Below are 22,022 nucleotides of genomic sequence, written 5' to 3'. Positions count from 1 at the left end.
TTAAGAATCTGCAGGTAAATGAACCACTAGGTGGCAGTGATCACAATGTGCTGAAGTGGGATTTACTCAAAGAGGTAACTACCATTAGGGGTAAAGGGAAGGGTTATTGCTTTCATAAAGGCGACTACGATGGACTGAGACAGTATTTAAATTCTATACAATGGGACCAACTGATGATGTTACCAACAGCAAATTCAAAATGGGAAGCATTCAAAGAACTTATCTTGGAAGCTACTAGGCTTTACATACCAACTAAGAAATATTGTTCAAGGTTTAGGCCTAAGTGGATGTCAGATGAACTAATGAGACATATGGCAGAGAAGAAAAATGCATGGGATACATACAAATTAACACGTGACACAGAAGCCTATGATAGATACAAGTTGATCTGTAACCAAATTACAAAGGAGGTTAGGCAGGCGAAGGCAGATTACGAGAAATCTTTGGCAAGGGATGCAAAGAAAAACAGCAAAGAGTTCTTTACATATGTAAACTCTAGAAGGAAGGGGATGAATCAGATTGGTCCACTTGATATCGATGGGTCAACTGTTGATGATCCTGCTCAGGTAGATAACAAACTAAATGAATATTTTGCATCGACATTCACACATGAGGAGTTATTCAGCGAGGGGAATGCCATAGGTGTATTCAACTCTGGCAGTAAGCTAGAGAATCTTGTAATAACTGAGAGTAAAGTGGAGGAGAAATTGTTGAAGATAAATACAAGAAAGGTACCTGGGGTGGATGGGATCTATCCAGTTATATTAAAGGAGGCAGCAAAGGAAGTAAGCAAACCCTTAGCCATAATTATGAGAGCTTCCTTGGACTCAGGGGACATACCCATGGACTGGAGATGTGCAAATGTGACCCCAATTCACAAAGGAGGATCAAAGGGCGACACAAGTAATTAAAGACCTGTTAGTTTAACTTCTGTTCCCGGAAAATTAATGGAGGCACTGGTTAAAGAAGCACTGCAGGATCATCTAGACAAGACTTCAGTTATAGCTCAGACACAGCATGGTTTTGTTAAGGGGAAGTCTTGCCTGACCAATTTGATTGGATACTATGATGCAGTCACAAAAGAACTGGATGCAGGGAATAACTTTGATATTATATACATGGATCTTAGAAAGGCTTTTGATACTGTTGCACATGGAAGACTGCTGCACAAATTGGAGCAGTGTGGCATTGGAAGCAAATTGCTGCTATGGATAAAGGGGTGGTTGAGGGGGAGAAGACAGAGAGTGGTAATCAATGGACACTGCTCATCGTGGACTAATGTTATTAGTGGAGTCCCTCAGGGTTCAGTATTGGGTCCATTATTGTTTTCTGTATTTATAAATGATATTGATGATGGTATATCAAGCTTAATGTCCAAGTTTGCGGATGATACGAAGGTTGGCAGGGTTGTCAAGGACACTACTGACACTATGCTACTGCAACAGGATCTGGAAAGGTTGAGCAGATGGGCTGAGAGGTGGCAAATGAAGTTTAACATTGACAAATGTAAAGTACTACATAGGGGAAACAGCAACCCCAGAGCAATGTATCAACTCTGTGGTACTACACCGACCGTGGTAGAGAATGAAAGGGATCTGGGGGTGGTTGTGCAGGCAGATATGAAGTCTTCTGAGCAGTGCAGACGGGCTGCAAGAGTAGCTCATGGTGTATTGTTGATGATATATAGGAATTTTTCTAGCAGGGATAAGGAGGTGATTATTCCCTTGTATAAGGCAATGGTAAGGCCACACCTTGAGTACTGTATACAGGTCTGGAGGCCTTATTTCAAGAAGGATGTAGAGCTGCTGGAACGAGTACAGAGAGTGGCAACAAGGTTAGTGAATGGAACAAAGGGTTGCTCTTACGAAGAAAGAGCTTAAGTTTTGCAAATTACAGTGTCTGGAGACTAGGCACAAGTGAGGTGATCTGATAGAGGTGTATAAAGCCTTGAATGGTTTGAGCATGCTCAATGCTGATGGGATTCTTCCTCTTGCTCAGAATAATCACCTGAGAAGGCATAAATTCAAATTGAGGAAAGACTGATGTAGATAGACGTGAGGAAATTTGCCTTTAGCCAGCGGGTGGTTGGTTGGTGGAACAGACTTCCATCCCTTGTCGTGGAGGTTGATAGCCTGAATAAGTTTAAGGCTCAGCTGCACAGGTATTTCGAACGAACAGAGGGGTGAAGTGGTTATTTTTTATTTATTTATTTATTTATTTTTTTTTGGCTGATGCTGCATAAGCTTGCTTTCTTGCATCAAATGCCTCTACTAATGCTAATGCTAACACTTGGAGGTTCTCCATGCTGATTTTAATGAGCGATTCAAGGATATTCTAAACATGAATATACCAAATTGGGTTCTAGATCCTTTCTCACATGTAAACACAGCAGTATCATCAAATTTAGAAGAGGAACTCATAGAACTCACAACAAATGAACTAAAAATAAAATTCAAAAGTGGATACCAAGAGTTCTGGCTTCAGAAATCAATACCGACACTGTACCCTGGATTATGGGAAATAGTGAAGAAATTTTTAATTGCATTTCCATCTCCTTATTTGGCTGAGCGTGGGTTTAGTGCTGTAGCAAATTTACTATCTAAGAAAAGGAACCGATTGCATATAACTGAGCGTGGTGATTTATGACTGTTTTTAACAAAAGTTGAATCCGATATTAACAAATTTTTAAAAATGCAACAGGTTCATCCTTCACATTAATTTGTTATTTTTTCTTTGTATTTTTACTTTGTAAGTTCGAAATAAACAATTTTCTAATACCATTTGATGGTGTTTTAATTATTACAGTAAGATTTTTACTAATGTAATACAATCTCCTAATATGTATTCCGAATTTTCATATTTAAACCATTGTATGAAACTTCACATTAATTTGTTATTTTTGCTTTGTATTTTTACTTTATAAGTTTGAAATAAACAATTTTGTAATATATTTAATGGTGTTTTAATTATTACAATAAGATTCTTATTAATGCATTTGCAATCTCTTAATATGTATTTCGAATTTTCATATTTAAACCATTGTATCAAACTGTGCATAATGTTATTCGAGCATACACTTTACAATCTTTACATATCGACTATGTTTCATCAAAATTGGTATAGCAATAACTGTGTTCAAGATGAAGCACATATTGGCCACTACTCTTTCAATAATTTAACAACATAAGCAGTAATGTATCATTAGTTGCTATTTACGTTGAAAATATCAAACGGCTTGAACGCGGAAAACTGTTATAATGGGGGGCATTACAAAATTTGTCTTGCAAAGTGGGCAGTAGCCCGAAAAAGTTTGGGAACCTATGCACTAACTAATGTCACAGTGTGAGGCTTTCTGCCCTAAAATATTATTAGATTACATATACTGTATTTGTGTATCATTCTGTACTTTATGTATTTAACGTTTATAATTAAAGATTTAAACACTTCTGCAAAATGTATATTGTTATATAGAAAACTTAAAATTATTTACATTATTTCCTATGGATTATTTCCTGCTTAACAGCAATTCACTTAGTACTCAGTTTTTACAGCCACAAATTAAGTGCGCTAAAAAAAAAGATAATAATTATCCTTATAAGATTTATCCTCCAGGATAAATTACTTTTAAAATAGTTAGAACAAAGATGGATATGCTACTTTTTAAAAATAAAGTAAGTTAGTTGGCTGATAAAAGTAATTAAGCTTAATTAAAAAAGTTACTCTGAAAATCACTAAGTTATATGAAAAGTAACTTAAGTTCCTTTCATGTTTGTTTTTTCTTTAAGTCTTCACCACCTTATACAGTAGAATCTTGATTTTCCGGGATAGACGGTAAAAAAAAAAAAAAAAATCCCGGATAATCGATTTCCCGGTTAATCCAAAAATACAGAAATCCCCGACATACATAAGAGATACGTTCCAGGACTCCTTACGTAAGTTGAGTTTTGCGTAACTCAGTAATGACTAATAACATACTGACGGTCAAACAGTCAAAATGAAATTTTCTGTAAAGAACTTCACAGGGTTAAGGAGAACACTCACTATTATCACCCCACACATGAGCTCACATTTTACTAAAGCACATTTCTGGAGGTCACTGCCATAAAACAATAAAAACAATTTGCACTTTCCGGGTTACTGGGCTTTTCTGTTCGTGCATCTAATGATAAATGGTTAGTAAACTTGATTTTATTGCATTTGTGATAATACCAATAACTGGAATTATGTGGGTTTGACGTTATTATGGTAAAATGTGTGTCTCCTTCACTGAAATCGTCAGTCACATAAAAAAAAAACAAATTTAAAAAATTTCTTCTCTTCTTTCCTATTTTTTTGCTTGTTACTCCATATCTCACTTGTGCATGCCATGATCATCGTTATTGATTGCTTATTATTTATTTTTTTTTTTGTTTGTTTGTTAAATTTTACAATCCTAAAAAAAAAAAAAAAAAAGATAAAAACAAATTTACGTAAGTCTGAAGTTGTGTAAGTCGGGGATTTACTGTATCAAAAAATGTTCAGCAACTTACGTAAAAAGTATGCCGATAGATAAAAAATTAAAAAAACTTACCACGCACTACTCGCGTGTCCAATACAATGCTTCCCTTTATTTTTTACAATGTCCATTTTAAATCTAATAGCTTCCCTTTATTTTTCACAAAGTCACATATGGCTTGGTCACCAATATTATAATGGTTCATTAAAGATTTAACAGATGCACCGTTTTCAAATTTTTGAATAATTTCAAGTTTTTGTTCGACTGAAAGCACAACTCCTGTGTTTACCCATAATTTTTGCGATTTTTAAACAAAAAAAAATATTCACTATAAAAAAAATTGACATCCCTGACATAAATAACGAAACAAAATTTGTCTTTTTGCTTTGCAACGGAACACAAGAATCGACACGACACACTAAAACAAACTAAACATTTCTTCTCTCTCTTTTTTTTTTTTTTTTGAATGGTGGGTGTGAAGACAGCGGGGGTTGAAAGATAATAGGTACATTATCTCAATGATGACTTATAATGCCACTTCTTGTTGCTTATTTATGAATTTCAAAACATGTTTATTCCTATTCTAGTTATTACTTGAATTTTGATTTCTGGTTGATTTTTTTTTTTTTTAATTTGGAGTCTAACTGCCCCAGTTAATCCAATCCCGGTAAATCAAGAATCTGATGTATTAAGCAAGTTTTTTAAATAAAGAATAGTAAAACTACTAATAGGTACATTATCTCAATGATGACTTATAATGCCACTTCTTGTTGCTTATTTATGAATTTCAAAACATGTTTATTCCTATTCTAGTTATTACTTGAATTTTGATTTCTGGTTGATTTTTTTTTTTTTTTTAATTTGGAGTCTAACTGCCCCAGTTAATCCAATCCCGGTAAATCAAGAATCTGCTGTATTAAGCAAGTTTTTTAAATAAAGAATAGTAAAACTACTAGAGAAATGTGAAATGAAAGATGTTTATTCCACCATTGTTATTTAACAGAGATGTCTTAATTATTTAACATATTTGTTAAATTTCAATAACAGCTACATTTAAAAATTTCCATCTAATAATTTTCCTTATCTATCTTGAAAAAATGTCTCTGCACTAAACATTCCTTCCAAATAAGCCAACAATGGCACTCCAGTATTTTAATGTAAAAAAAAAATATATCTCATTATAGGACAGATGTTTTTGTGTAAAGTTATTTAATTGGTTAAATAGTTAAAGAGTTCCATATGTTTGCTGTCAAGACTTGTTTCTAAATTTAAAAAAAAATCATCTGTATTTCAGATTTCCACGATGGCTTTCAGAAAAGATTTTTACATTTCCAGCTGAAAACATTAATTTTTCCTTCAGTGACTATTTATTTTCAGTGCTAGTTTAGTCTGAACTTGGACACAAGGGGGGTTGCTGCAATGCAATAATCTTTTTTTTACTGAAGCAACTTGAAAAACTAAATACACAAATATTTGCACATTTGATATTTAAAAATGTTTCCTATGTATTCTACATATTGCTTCAAAATTCTAAGATTGACAGGTTTGTTGGCATCTAGTTACATCATAGCTTTCATGATATTATGGCTACACCACTTCCTCTTATGTCTTTAGTTGACAATACAACTATAACCAGCAATACAAGGTCAATCTATCTTTTGTGGCTAAGCCATGTTTCAATTATATGCATAAACATAAAAAAGCATTAAGTGTCAGGAACATCTGGAAGATTAAAATCAAAATTTTTATAAAACAGTATAAACAAGAATAAAGTAATAAATAGAATAAACGTGAATAAAAAATAAAGTAAGAATAAAACTAATAATGTTAATGAGCAAAAGTGCTAAAATAAAATAAAAAGTTGCTTTCGAACAGAGTGCCTCCTTTATCAACTTAAATGAATACAGTATATGGCAGCATAAATAGAAGAGTTTATGTGGCTGTCATAGGCCAGTCATTACTGGCCTGACAGCCATATAAATTTTTTTAGAGTCTATGTTGTTAAACACTATCATAGGCCAGTAATGACTGGCTTATGATGGTGTTTAGCAACAACAACAAAAAAGATGTATGTGCCAAGCATGCATGATAGATGGTTTTATGCAAAACACTGGGGGGGGGGGGCACCTACAATGGATTTATGATAACTAAAGAGATGTTTGATTGTAGCCATTTGTTGAATAGCATGACATCACAATCCTGTAGTTACTGCAGGAAGTATGATTGCAACAATACAAATATTTATCATATGACTGTAACAATACAAATATTTTTGAACAATTTCTTTGTGATGTCACTAAGAAATTTTGCTATGTGACGTCATCTGTGATGCATTTTTCGTGACCAATCAGATTTACTCAGTTCTAGCTGCCCCCAAGGACATTTCGCATCAAAAAGTAAGAAGAAATGGTTAATTAAAACAACACTTGCACATTTTTAATATCAAATATGCAAGTGTTTTGCAAGGTATACACCATTCTCATCACATTGTGGCAGATATACACTAAGTCATAATCATATAGGAGCAGTCAATAAGAAACTCAACTTGTTTACACTAAAGGGTTCTAGGAGAAACATTGTAATCACTAATTTTCAGAAAAAAAAAAAAGAGAGAGAGAAGCTTCGATAGAATGTGATGATTTGAAAAAGTGCTGCACGATTACACTGTCCTAACTCCACTGAAAAACCAATTCTTCATTTCAAAAGGGAATCACCTGAGAATGCCCCACGGTCAAAAATAGACCTTTTGTGTAGCCTGAGTGTATCCACTTGATTCAAGTGAAATTTAATACCATATCCTGAGTGTGCCTTCCCATTCTTAATTGCTGCTACTAAACTTGTCCAAATCATGTTATTATCAATATTAAACAAGTTAATTAACGTACATACTGCATTACATTTCAGGTGAATTAAATTTTTCTTAAATTAGATGAATGTTTTTTATTTCTTGATTTAATAGAAGCAAAAAGTAAATAGTATACCCCTACTCTAATTACTAAAGTTAACTTTATAAAACACATAACAAAACTGTAGTTTTTACATTCTCTAAACTTAGCCATTCAGTTTAATTACAACAGTATAATATTTATTACTCTTCTCAGGTGTACGCAATTTTTTTTTTAAGTCTTTTTTTCTCTCATATACAAGTATCTGAGAGAAAGCAACACCATGTTCATGAATCTCACATAATACATGCAAAGCATGCACAGACTGTCTAAAAGTAACAATACTGCATTAAAACTATATTTAATATATCAATTTATTTTTCCATTCAAATTGTAGGGAAAAAAGAAATAATAATGGCTAGATTTCTATTGGTTTAATTTTAATGAAATATTGGCTTCACAAATAATTTTTAAAGACCAAATATAAAATTCCATGAAAAACTGTCCACTGGGAGTTGAGTTGTTACATATGGATATGGCGAAGACAACAGCCATATATGTATGTGTCAATGTGCCTAAAAACAGAAATTGTTAGTACAAAACTAAAAAATGGAGGCTCCTCCACAAGAGCTCTAAACTGCCATCACATGATCTTAACATATCAAACTAGCTATCAGTTCCCCACCCCTCCTCCTGTGGTGGCAAACCTGGTGGTATTGTAGTTTTGCTGATAAATACAGTGAAATCTCATCAAGATACTGTATAGTACAGCTTCAAAAAATGTTTAAAATTAAATAGTGGCCATGCCTTTTGGAATATGACTACACTTGAACAGCACTCACTGGTACAACATCATGTTAAAGAAATCATCAAATAACCTATTTGAATTCCAATAACAGTACTGCACTGCATGAAGTGTCAGATAATCAGAACCTCATAAGTGAATTAATTATGCTAATTATGAAGTGTTGGATATAATAAGAATCATTGTATTTTAGAAGTGCATGATAAATTGGATTCCATGGATGTAAAAAACACATGACCACCACAAATCTTTAATGCTAATAAATGACAGCGATGAAAATTTAATATTTCATGTGAAAGAAATTTCATTACATCGTACTGCTCCTGACATTACACCTGTATATATTCTTAGTACACTAATCCCCCTCTTCCCAAAAGAAATATCTCGACATGTGGGTTTCACAATGATGCTACTGCTGCTTGCTTCAGTACTGTGTTAGCCCCATTTAGCTATGGCACACTTCACTTTCCTAAATGGGTTTTCCACCCACAATTGATAGACTTTAGCATGCAAGGATCTACATTCTTTCTGCAGAACAGTAATCAGTTGAGCTACAGAACTATGGTGTGTCGTCTGGCCCTCACCTAATGTTGTAGTTCATCACGAGTTCAAATTGTAACTTTGCACTGGCCACTATAATTTTTGAATGGATCATTCACAATCATGATCCATTCTTGAATATGCCCCATACATCCTACAGTACTGGAGGTATAGCACGGCCATTATCCTGTTGAAATAAACATGGATCTGCTCCCTCTGATGGCAGTTTTTTGACTGCCACATCAGAGGGATGTGGCAGTCAAAAAACTGTTAAAAAACTTGCACAAAATGTTAAGGTTGGTGTTAGCATTTGCAGCTCTACACAACAACCAAATGTCCTAGGCCACACCATGAGAAACAGCTAACCATAATTCCCTTCCTCTAAAATTCACTGGTGGCCACAAGGCCCTCCAGCAATTGACATTCCCCAACACTTACCTAACTAATCACTAAAACTAAAGAATGCAGTGAGGTTCATCACTCCCTAGAACAGAGTTCCATGGACCAATTGCAGTGTTCACTGCACCATGCAAGGCAAGACCACTGATTGTGGCCTCGCCTTGCATGTAGTAACTATACCAATCAAAATCAGACCAATGGTTGACTATGATTGGCATAGGCTGTCAGCAACTGCATGAATCAACAAGCTAGCCATGTGATATCTGACATTAAAATCATTCAAGTTATGTATGGCAACACAAAATGAATTGGGATGCACTTGGGTTATGGGATAAAAACTACCCCATATCTTATATGTCTGGAAGCACTTAAGGCCATGTCTTTTTTTTCTGGTGGGGGTGGATGCACTTGGAACATTCAAATATTCTAACCCGGGAACTTCAGATATTCAACTTGAAAATGCATTAATTCCATTCCCCATTACTGCTGCTGCAAATTCAGGGAATTAATAGCTCAACTGATACCCCACCAACATAATCTGTGCAGACCTACTTGACTAATCTCAGTGAGAGTATTTCAATCCTACCTGTAATTTCTCTCCTGTCCCAATTAAAAGCCTTCTAATTACTTGGAACACAACAACGAAACAGTTACTCTGTTGGTTGTTTTAGAGAGAATTTCAATATTAAATCAAGAAATATTTTTATTTTCAGACAAAATTAATTTTTATTTTATTTTATATATATATATAATTATCTATATGTTCAACTTATTGTGGAATGTTTCCGATTAATGGTGTTTGACTATAGGTATTAGTGTGCTTTACAGATCAGGAGATCAGGTTAGTCCATAAAGGCTATCTTGATTCTGTAGGGCCTATAAACATATTATATTTATGTAGCTTATTACTTAATGGTAAGGAATTTATTACAATTGCCTGATGAATTTTCATTACCTGCAGCTAACATCTTATCAAAATTAATGATTATGCATATAAATATACTAAATTATAAATTACAATGCAATTTAATATTATACATTCCATCACGTGGTCATCAATCCCCTACTTCGTCGGGGGCTTTGAGCGGATCAATGGCCCATCTGATGGAATGCCTCATACATACCCGTTTCTGTTGTCCCTATACCAGTTTTGCTATTCCTTAATTTAAGTATAGTTATATTAATTATATTATAATGTTTAAATTTATTTTTGTATTAAAATTTTTAGTTCTTGTGAGCATTCTATGCAGCAAACTGAGATAGATGACACAAAGCCTTACGGGTATGTATCCAAAAATGGGAAGGCTCTTACTTAACAGGAAAATAGGAAGGTTCTTATTTAACAGTAAGTAAGAACCTTCCCATTTTCGGATACATACCCATAGGGCTTTGTGTCACCTATCCCTATAATGAATATACCGTATACCCTGGGAGTGATATATGTTGTGAAAGAAGGGAGGGGGAAAATAAAACGATAAGAATTACCCAAATTGAAAAAAATGACCAAGGTGGAAATAACATTACAGTGTCTTTCATAATTTTTGTGTTATTTCCACCTTGGTCGTTTTTTCAAAAAATTTTTGGTATTTTTTCAATTTGTGCAATTCTTATCGTTTTATTTTCCGATTCATTCCCCCCCCCCCTTTCTTTCACAACATATATCGCTCCCAGGGTATACGGTATATTCATTAGTTTTAATTCTATACATAAAGCTCTTTAACATGTTCTACCCACAATATTTTATACTTAAAATATTTTATATATACATATACACATTATGGCTGTAGGGTATGTTTTGCTATAGCAGTGTCCCTGATCCATAAGTTATGTTATTGTAATTCAGACTTATCTAATTTCGAACTTAATTCCCCCCCCCCCATATCATATAGCTTCTCTATATCATTATTCTTGATTATATATATATATATAAGTATTAGGCAAAGGATTGTTTATGAATTTTGTTGTTATAGATCGTTTATTGAGATCAGTACCGATTAATGCCATCTAAGATTATGCATTACATCGGTCTGTATAGATAAGTACTAGATATGACGGGAAAAAAAATATCAGTTTGGTAAAGCAGTAGCAGTTATTGGGTGAGATACAGTGCAATATGTGGAAGCTTTGTGCGTCAAACATATCTATACCCATAATTGACACTATTTTATAATTTACCTCATTGCTTTATAATTTTGCCTTGGTACTGTTATACATTTTTGCCTCATTATTTTATTTTACTTACTTTTCTCAATCTTATAGTTTGCTCTATCATATATTGCTTTCATAATTTTTTTGCTCTATGTTTTATCTTTTGTTTTACGCTTACCTTTTAATTACATATTATATTATATATTGTATCTCTAGCTTTCGCCATAGTGCCGGCGTTGGCTTGTGCACGTTACTCGGGTGTTTGACGCACAAAGCGTCCACATATTGCACCGTATCTCACCCAATAACTGCTACTGCTTTACCAAACTGATATATTTTTTTTTTCCATCATATCTAGTACTTATATATATCATTAACAAATTACTTACAGATTTTGAACAGAGAGGAAATACATTTGATGAAATGAAATGTAGTAATTTTATTAGAAAAGGAGTCATCTACTTTACATTCTAACAACTTATTAGTGCTTATGAATACAGTTTGCAGAGATTTATTTTCAGTTTCAGCTTTTTTCCCCTTCATGATTCATAGTTGGTTCCATATTATAGGTAGCTTGTGACCAGATTAACTGGGGGAAAACAGTGTTTTGGCATTTTTTATATAATATCCAAACATGAAAGGTATTAGAACCTATAGCACTTAGTAACATTGAAGGTTCAGAAGATACTTGTTGATGTTAGACTTGAATTTATGTAGATTGTAATTTTCAGGAAATACGTGTGAAGGGAGGTTGTTTTTGAAAATGGAAGTTGAAGGAATAAACAAGAGTTCGAAGTTGGATAGTAAAAGGATGCAGCATGAGTTCACACAGGTTTGGAAGAGAGAGGGGAGAAATTATAGAAGCCAGTTTAGAAGAACAGTGCCCACAGAAGTATTTATAGAAAGAGCATGCAGCAAAAACAGAACGTCTATGAGACAGAGTGGAGAGACTTTGTAAGAGACAGGTCATTAATTAACTAACTGCCCTCTTCTGAATGGAGTTCAGAAGCTTCGGAGAGGTTGCAGGAGACTGCGCCACATGTGGGAACAATAGGTTGAATTTGAGATTGTACATTGTGAGTAGCTGTTTAGGAAAAAAGTGATGCCAAGAGCAAACCCAGTTTTTTAGATGCAGAAAAAGCAATATTTGTGATGTCCTATTAGGGTAATCCCTAATAGATAGATTAATGTGGTGGTATATCTCATCACATGAAATTTCACACAGCTGGATTGTGCCTCAAGGATCATGGGCCATATCCTCCACATGTGTATAGAGACCAGAAATGTTCAAGGAGTATACCAGGCAAACTGTTCATTCCATCCAAGAACTATAACCACAACAGGGGATGAATATTCATCCCATGTTGTGGTTGTAGTTCTTGGATGGAATAAATCTCTATTAACAGCATTACATTCTGCAGTCTACCTTATGTGAGTGTTGGAGAATCAGAGTGTTGTCAAAGGTAAGCATAGCAGCAGAAGAATCATTTTTGGAAGATATAAGACAGGACTGAGTTTTAGAAGGATTTAAATTAACTAAGTTATCTTTATCCCACTGGAGATCAGCATTTAAGGAATTGGTAGTCGATATTATATTTGAGAATTTGAAACTATTTGCACAGGGCAAGTTTCTCAAACTGTAATTTCATTAATATACAAGAGGAAAAGAGTGGGAGAAAGAACTGAAATTTGGGGAACACCAGAATTAGTGGAGAAATCAGAGAACCATCTACCATCATCTGCAGTGAGTAGACAGAGAAAAAAAGTGTATATACAATTACAAAAAACACTTGGTAAACCATAAGATGGAAGCTTATTTAGAAGACCTTTATGCCAAATGCAATCAAAAGCCATTGAAATAACAAGAGCAACTGCTTGAATTTCACCAAACTTTTCCACTGAATTTGTCTTTAGATGGGTAACATAAAGCCAGTATATCACCAGTTGATCCAACTGAAGGAATCCTTCAGTTGGATCCCCTAAGTAGTTTAGGAATTGTCAGTTAATGGATTTCTCTATAAGTGAAACTAGATATTTTTAGCAAGATGAACCTGGACTCATCTTTCGCCATTGAGCATTATAAACAAAAGCACACACAAAATAATCCAGACTTCACTGGAATTCAAAAATAGAATACCAAATAAATACTTCATCCATTTTATTACACCTGATTCAAACGTTTTATATTTGCAGATTAAAACTAATTCCTGGATTCTCAGAACTAAGCCTTGTCCTAAATGAAACTGATACCCAGAATACCACTTTCATGCAAAACAGACCTGGCAGCACTATGAATGGACTCTCAAAACCAACAGCTATGGCGTGCAGCCTTAATATTAAGCTATGTACTCTTTCTGATTAAGAAGTAATTTCTTTTGGTCTAGTAACAGACAAAATGCAAAGAGAATGTAATGCCCTCCTAGCAGAAAGTGTAATATAAATAGTTAAAGTTTCTGTCAAAATAACTAAAAGTAACACGAATAAATTCTGGAAGTTTCAGATAAAAATTTCATATTAGAACCACACAAAAATATCACAATATTTAAAATGTAGTGTTTAGAATTAATGATAATAAAGCATCCTTATTCCTTTCAGGGAAAACCTGGTAAAATTGGTTGAAGTTTTACTTGAAATTACAAATATTTTATGCTATTTATATCCTTCACATTAAAGTTTCCAGAGTTTGAGTTAATTTTTATACAGGAGTAAATTTAGATTTATTTTTCTTAAGGAAGAAAAGAAATTACAAAAATAAGGTTTTATTTCTGAACTAACTGAACACGAAATCTGTTACTTATACAAAAGTTTTTCATATTAAGTTATTGAATAAAAAAGAAGTAATGTGTTAACTTTGTAATTCATTATTACCAAAGTCTAGTAGAATATAAAGTTAAACTGAATCATACGAATATCTTCTTTTATTATATATATAAATTCTCTTTTAAGAAATATACCTAACTGAATGATGCATCTTCTATTTAAGAAAACAGATCATCTTGGATTTAATTACCCTAAATAATAGTTATGTATAATCAATCATTTCACTCTTTAAATGGTTTTACAAATGGCATGCCTCATGTTCCTTAGAGTTTATTTGCTGTTCAGGTCCAGAAAATCTGTATACCAGGACTATGTCATTACAGTACTTGTTCACCTATTCACATTCCTAATCTTGAGCAGATATGTAAAGTGCCATCTAGTGAACCACTGCCTGGATTTCCAAACCCATCTATATTTCAAGTACAGTTCAATAAATAAATTTTCTTTTTATACTCTGGGGCAGCCAACTAAGGTGAGAAGAGTTTACAAGATAGAGAATGCAAGTGCATTACTTTATTTAGCAATTGTATGGTCTTGAACCACAGTCAACTTAAACACATGTACTACAGTGACCCTGCACTGATCACTTAGCTATATCAGATCTGTTGCAGTTAATCACTACATGGGAATATTTCCACGTTGTATGTGTCAACAAAACTAATGATATCATCAATGATATAATAAAAGTAATACAGTACTTTTGTATATTTTTTTTTCTAAGTTACCTAATGTCCTAGCAATTTCTTCTGCTTGGAGAAGACTTTCTGCAACTTTGAAACGCTGCACAGTGATACCACTATCAGCCATTAATTGTTTACTTTGGTATTCTTGAAGATTAAGACAACGTGATGGAATCTGCACTGTTGCTACCTTTAGAAAACAAAAAACGAAATAACTAAAATTTCATATATAAAATTAATAAATAATATCTTACTGTAGCTAAAGTAAAATGTTATTTGAATACACTGGTGTTCAAGTGCTAAGCAACAAGCATATAAACAAAAAAAAAAAAAAAAAAAAAATTTCAACCTAAAACTAAAGTCATGAGAGTTTAAATGAGACAAGCACACCAAATAACAGTGGAAAGATACTCTTAATTAAAATGGCCAGTAATCTCCATGAGAAAAAATACACTTATATCAAATCCTTGTGCTGTCAACTGGAGTTAATGAATGCTGAAGGTAATGGTGATCTGGCTGGCCATTTCATTTCACATTAACTTTTTTTTTTTTTTTATTTATGAAAACCTCAAACACAAGAGGTATTAGAACCTATAGTACTTAGTACTGTGCTGGGTTAGAGGTTGAGAAGACGAAAGAAGATATTTGTTGACATTAGACTTGATCTTCTGTAGACTGTAATTTTCAGGAAATACGTATGAAGGAAGGCTGTTCCAGAAAAACGGCAGTTGAATCAATAAACGAGGAAGATGAAAAGTTGGTTCTGTGAGTCTGAAGTTGGACAGTAAATGGATGTTGGCTGGTGGCGGCGGCAAGTGTTCGGACTGTTTTGAAAGAGAGAGCGGGAATTATAGAAGCCAATTCAGAAAAACAGTGCCCATGGAAGTATCTGTAGAAGAGGCATGCAGCAGAAACGGTACTTCTATGAGACAACGAGTGGAGAAACTCTGTTACAGAGGAGTCAGTAACCTAATTAATGCCCTCTTCTGAATAGAATCTAGACGCCTAAGAGAGGTTTTGGGGGCACTCACCAGATGTGAGAACAATATTCCATGTTGGGGGATTTGCAATTTGTACAGAGTGAACAGCTGTTTGGAAGAAAAGTAACGTCGAGAGCGAAAAGGAACACCAAGTATTTTAGATGCAGAGGAAGCAATATTTGTAATGTGCTTGTGCCAAGAGAGATTAGAAGTCAGGGTAATCCCCAAAAGAGATATATCATTTTACCTAGAAATCGGGGTGTCAACAAAGATAAGCATAGGAGCAGAAGAATCCTTTTTGCAGGATATAAGACAAGACTGAGTTTTTGAAGGATTGAAATCAACTAAGTTGTCTATGCCCCACTGGAGAATTATCTCGAGTTCGGCAATTAAGGAATTGATAGCGGATATTCGAGAAGTTGAAGCTGATTGAACAGGGCAAGGTTTCTCAAAATGGAAAGTGGAATGCAATGTGCTATCATCGGCAAAACTATGGATAGGATTTACAGTCAATGGAAGAAGGTCATTAATATACAAGAGAAAAAGGGTCGGGGAAAGAACTGAACTGTGGGGGACGCCAGCATTAGTGGAGAATTTAGAAGACAGAGAGCCATCTACCATCACCCTCAGTGAGCGATCAGAGAGAAAACTGGATAACCAATTACAAAAAAAAGTTGGCAAACCAAAGGATGGAAGCTTGTTTAGAAGGCCTTTATGCCAAACACGATCGAAAGCCTTTGAGATATCAGGAGCAACTGCTTGTGTTTCACTGAACTTTTCCATCGAATTTGTCCATAAATGGGTAACATAAGCCAGAATATCACCAGTGGATCGACACTGATGGAATCGTATTGGCGATCGTTGATCAGACGGAAGGTTTCTAAGTAATTAGAATGGGACGATAATTGGATGGGACGGATCTGTCACCCTTTTTAGGAACTGGCTGGATATGAGCAAATTTCCAAGCAAAAGGAAAAACACCTTTGGAATAAGAAAGTGAAAAAAGGCGGCAAAGAACAGGACTAAGTTCAGGAGCACAGGTTTTGAGAACAAGTGAAGAAATACCATCGGGCCCTGGAGCTTTCTTAGCAACAAGATTCGTCAAAATCCTTCTGACATCCTTTTGACGGAAGACCACAGGAGGCATTCAATGGAGCGCATTGGGAATGGTGAGAGGTGATTTAACAAGATCATTAATACATGAGTTGGAAGAAAAATGAGATGCTAGCAGGTCAGCTTTATCCTTGGCTAAAGTGACAACAGAAATATCTGGTTTTGACGGAGGTGGGAGCAGAGATGGGCAAAAGTTGCAGCCAATAGCTTTGGCAAGAGACCAGAATGCTCGGCTACCATCAGGGCAAGAAGCAAGTTTTCTACTCTTAGCCTGTTCAAACACTAGTTTGGACTGATAACTGCTTTACGATTGTTGCGAGCTTTGGTGTAGGCAGAAAATGAAACTGAAGAATTAGAAACAAGCCAATTATGATATGCAACATTCTTCTCTTGGACAGCCTTAGCACATTTATTGGAAAACCAAGGTTTAGATAAGAGACGAAATTTTAAAGTGGAGTGTGGGATAAAGGATTCCATTCCTACAAGATAATTTCACTGACACGATCTGAGCAAAAATTGACATCAGAAGTTTTGAAACAGTAATCTGACCAAGTGAAAGAAGAAAAGAAATCTCGCACGTCATCGCATTTTGCATTCTTGTAATGCCAAACAACACAAGGTTGGGAATAGCCATGAGATAAAGGCTCCATTGGAGAAGTGACAATCACCAAGTTGTGATCTGAAGTGCCTACAGGACCACTCACTTCGACCGTGTACTTAAAAGGGTTGTTTGTGAGAAAAAGATCAAGCATATTGGCTGTATGATTAGGATTGTCCGGTATTCTTGTAGGTAAATGAACAATCTGTGCAATGTCATTAGTAATTGCAAAAGCCTCAGCATCTCGATCAGCTGGGTCAGTGTGACCAGAAAATGGAAGCCAGCTGGAGTTGTGAACATTAAAATCATCAAGGAAAATTACCTCACTGTTAGGAAAGTTGGACTGGAGAAAGTCAAGTTGCAAAGAGAGGAAGTCAAAGAGCTCCAAGTGATTAGTAGAATTGAGAGAACAGTAGAGACAACAGATAAATTTGACACAATGAGGTAGAGAGATTTTAAGCCAGAGAAGATCGAAAAGAGGAGATTCCAAATTACAAAGTCTCTGATGGGGAATATCGGAACGGACATATGCACAAGTACCACTTTTGAGGTGAAAGGAATCAAACAGCGAATAGTTTGGGCAACTGAGATGAGCAGTAGTTGAATCAACCAATAACTGAGATTCTGTCAGAAAAAGTACATGGGGTTTGACAGACTGTAAGTGGCAATGGACATCACTGAGATTTGATTTGAGACCACGTATATTTGTGAAAACAACTTGGAAGTGTTTGGGAGGTTTAGATCTTTTCGCAGATAGGCTTACTCTATTAGTTTTACAATTCATGGTGTATTTAATAGTAACAAAAAGTGGGGGGGAAACATGCTATATGAAGTAATGAATTTTTGGATATGGCGTACACATGGTAAGAATACACCCAGATCCTTGACATAATGTGGCCTTGACAATGCCCCCCCAACATACACACTACTTGGACTCCCTCCAGTCTCTTTCTGGCAGAGTAGAGGTAGCAAGATTATACCCTAGCTGATCCGGAAGCCTCCTAAAGAGTTATCAATAGGTTTGGTCCAGTGTACTAACTAGTGGCCGGCCTGCGAATGCCGTTTTAGAGCCGTACCCTCAAAATGTAAGGAAGATTGGATCTCGCCATTAATTTCATCTGAACCTCAAAAGTCATCTGTCATACTGCATGATGGAAGAGATGGGGAAGGGTTGACCAGAACTTCACTCTGGAGACTAAACATGGGTTCCACCACTTCCAGCCCCCAATAAGCAAACTGGTGGTATTACACCAGTTGATGAGAGACACATCTACCACCTAGTATTGCCTGGTAACACAGAGGGGCGGCATTCCTCCATGTGGTGCAAACGCCAAACCTTGACCCCTGCTTACGTTGGTTCACACCTGGGTGGTGACCCACCTTGTGCTTGGAGGTTATACCCAGGATTACTAACAGTCCCACCATCGTAAAGGTGCAAGCAGAGGATTTGCTGTCACAGACCATCCAGACTTCGCCGAAATTGGGTCCACTTGACTTGAATGTTAACCGAATATCAGTTCCATCAGCGTTTTAGACTCCCAGATAGCAAGTATAGCTTGTCTGGCATATCTGAGAGAATGTCTGTAACAAGGAGAGGGCGCTGAATCTCTTTAAAAATTACAGCTGCGAATTACAGGCTCCGAAAAAGCGATAAATGTTTGCCTTTTTATTTACCTAATTGTTATTTTATATTGTATTTTATACGTAGTCGAATCTTGCAGCCATTGTTTTTGTATAGAGTAGTAGGGAATTCAAATTTTTAATTATGATAACTAGATAGCTCTAACGTATAATTATATAGTGTAATACGCATCACTGTATTTAGGATTCTATTAGATAGCGTAGTATTGACAATTAATTAAATTTATTGATGTTATTAATTTAAGATATCATGCCCCAGACTAGAGCAGCAAAGCAACAGGCACAAAGTGGCAGGAGTGCTGTGACTCGGGGGGAACTGAGGGAGGCCGATTCTCCAATGCATCACAGCCTAAAAAAAATGTGCAACTTGTGAAATGTTTGCCGAACTCTCTGGAACAGAACATGATCTAGCAAAGGAGGATGTCTTTGTGTGTGCCAGGTGCAGAGAGTGTCTAGAAATTAGGCATCAACTCAGTGTTTTACTGGGTGTCTATGAGAGCTTGAGGTGTAGGGTAGATGCCCTCAAAGAAATTAATATGAGGGGCCCATCAAGCTCTCAGCTGCCCAACTCAATGCCAGAGCTCACTCCTGGGGATCAGGCAACACAGCGGCAATCTCCAAGGCAGAATGCACTGGTTTCAAAGGAACTGGTTATTGTTGGTGACTCTATTGTCAGGGAGGCAGGAAATATATTGTGTAAAAAGGATATATGGAACAGCACCAGGGTGTCTGCCAGGGGCAAACGTTGATGATGTTGTAAAGCATATATCATCTTTTAAGGGCACAAAAGGTGATATTGTTTGTACACATTGGCACCAATGACATTAAGAGTAGGAGATCTGCAGATTTACTTAACAAGTACAGGTCAATGTTGTAAAAAAGTCGTGAGTTAGGGTTAAATTTGAAAGTGTCCGCAATTCTGCCCAGACACGATAGGAGGGAGTACATGATGAGAGCCTTGTCAATCAATTCGGCCCTGGAGGGAATGTGCAAGGCTCAAGGGGTAGAATTTTTTTCAGCATGGTCTGTGCTTGTTAACAGGAGAGACTGCTTCTACAGGGATGGGATACACTTAAATAGAAAAGGTGCAAGAATATTTGCTGATGCTATCGAGGCAGTGTTAGGTGGGTCGGAAAACTGCTAGCTTGGGGGGGGATTCACAGACTAAAAGGTTAAAAGTAGCCGCAGGCAGAGGTGAAGGTTATTCTTGCACAACTTCTATTAGAATAAGTAGCGACCTGGAGTGAGAGGGTGCTGGGGGTTTCAGGGACTGATGGCAGTCTTCGTGAAACAGGTGGGTATATGGGATGTGTCAGGGTAACTAGGAAGGTGCATGTAAACCAATGCTAAAAGTATAGTAAAAATATTTGATGAATTTGAAGTGTTGGTCATCAAAGGACATCAAAGGCAGATATTGTTGGGATATCAGAGACGTGGTGTCACACTGATATTAGGAATGCAGAATTGGAATTTGGGGAGTACAATGTGGACAGAAAGGATAGGAAGGGATGAGGTGTCATGCTGTTAATTAAGAAAAACATAAAATCAAAAGAAGTGCATCCAGTTGATATAGATGAACAGTGAACTTTTGAGTCAGTTTGGTGTGATATAAGCACTGCGAAAGCAAAAATAACAGTAGGAGTGTGTTATAGGCCTAATGACTCGAATGAGTACAATGAACAATTGTACAGAGAAATAGAGTGGGCTAGTAAATCAGAATATCTTATAATGGGGGTTTTTAACTTCCCAGATATTGACTGGAACTTGTGGGTTGGTCACTCACACACTAGTAAGACTTTTGTGGATTTACTGGATGATTGTTTTCTGCAGCAACATGTTCGAGAGGCAACCAGAGAGGGTAATACTCTTGATCTGGTTATCAGCAGTGATCATTCGTGTATTAAAAATTTGCAGATAAAGGAACCACTAGATGGCAGTGATCATAGTGTACTGATGTGGAATTTACTTAAAAATTTAATTACCGTCAAGGGTAAAGGAAAGGATTTTTGCATCCATAAAGATGAGTACGGTGGTCTCAGAAAGTTTTTAAATTCTGTACAGTGGGATCAACTGACGATGTTACCAACAGTAAATTCTAAGTGGGAAGCATTCAAGGAATTAATCGTGGAAGCTACTAAAAGTTTCATATCTATTACGAAATATTGTTCATGGTTTAGGCCTAAATGGTTATCAAATGAACTAATGAGACTTGTGACAGAGAAGAAAAATGCATGGGATGCATATAAATTATCAAGCAACTCAGAAGCCTACGGCAGATATAAACTAGTCTGTAATCAGGTTACAAAGGAGGTTAGGCAGGCGAAGGCAGATTACGAGAAATCTTTGGCAAAGGATGCTAAGAAAAACAGCAAGGATTTCTTTAGTTATATAAACTCTAAATGGAAGAGGATGAATCTGATTGGTCCACTTGATATTGATGATCTTGCTCAGATAGCAAACAAACTGAATGAGCATTTTGCATCTACATTCATATATGAGGAGTTATTAAGGTTTGAAAATGGAAGAAGGTTATCAAATTGTAGCAGGGTGCTTAATGATTTTGTAATAAGTGAGAGCAAAGTGGAGGAGAAATTGTTGAAGTTAAACATAAGAAAGACACCTGGGGTGGATGGGATCTATCCAGTTATATTAAAGGAGGTGGCAAAGCAACTAAGCAAACCCTTAGCCATAATTATGAGAGCATCCTTGAACTCAGGAGTTCAGCACGGGCTGGAAATGTGCAAATGTATTCCCAATTCACAAAGGGGGATCGAAGGGTGACACGAGTAATTTCAGACCAGTTAGTGAGTGTAACTTCTGTTCCGGGTAAAATAATGGAGTCACTGGTTAAAGATGCATTGCAGGATCATCTAGACAAGACTGCAGCAATAATTCAGACACAGCATGGGTTTGTTAAG

General features: G+C 35.8%; 1 protein-coding gene across 1 annotated transcript in view; it reads right to left on the bottom strand.

The window, feature by feature from the left end:
* ScsbetaG (Succinyl-coenzyme A synthetase beta subunit, GDP-forming) overlaps positions 1 to 22,022 on the bottom strand; it is a 144,003-nt gene that overhangs the window by 94,015 nt on the left and 27,966 nt on the right. The window contains exon 2 of the mRNA XM_090371673.1: positions 14,818 to 14,962. Coding sequence (XP_090227799.1) covers positions 14,818 to 14,962 — 145 coding nt within the window. The remainder of the gene's footprint in view (positions 1 to 14,817; positions 14,963 to 22,022) is intronic.

The sequence above is a fragment of the Mastigoproctus giganteus genome, chromosome 4 (genome assembly GCF_048544385.1).
Source record: "Mastigoproctus giganteus isolate SK-2022 chromosome 4, ASM4854438v1, whole genome shotgun sequence".
Taxonomy (NCBI): domain Eukaryota; kingdom Metazoa; phylum Arthropoda; class Arachnida; order Uropygi; family Thelyphonidae; genus Mastigoproctus; species Mastigoproctus giganteus.
This window is presented reverse-complemented; position numbering and strand designations above follow the sequence as displayed.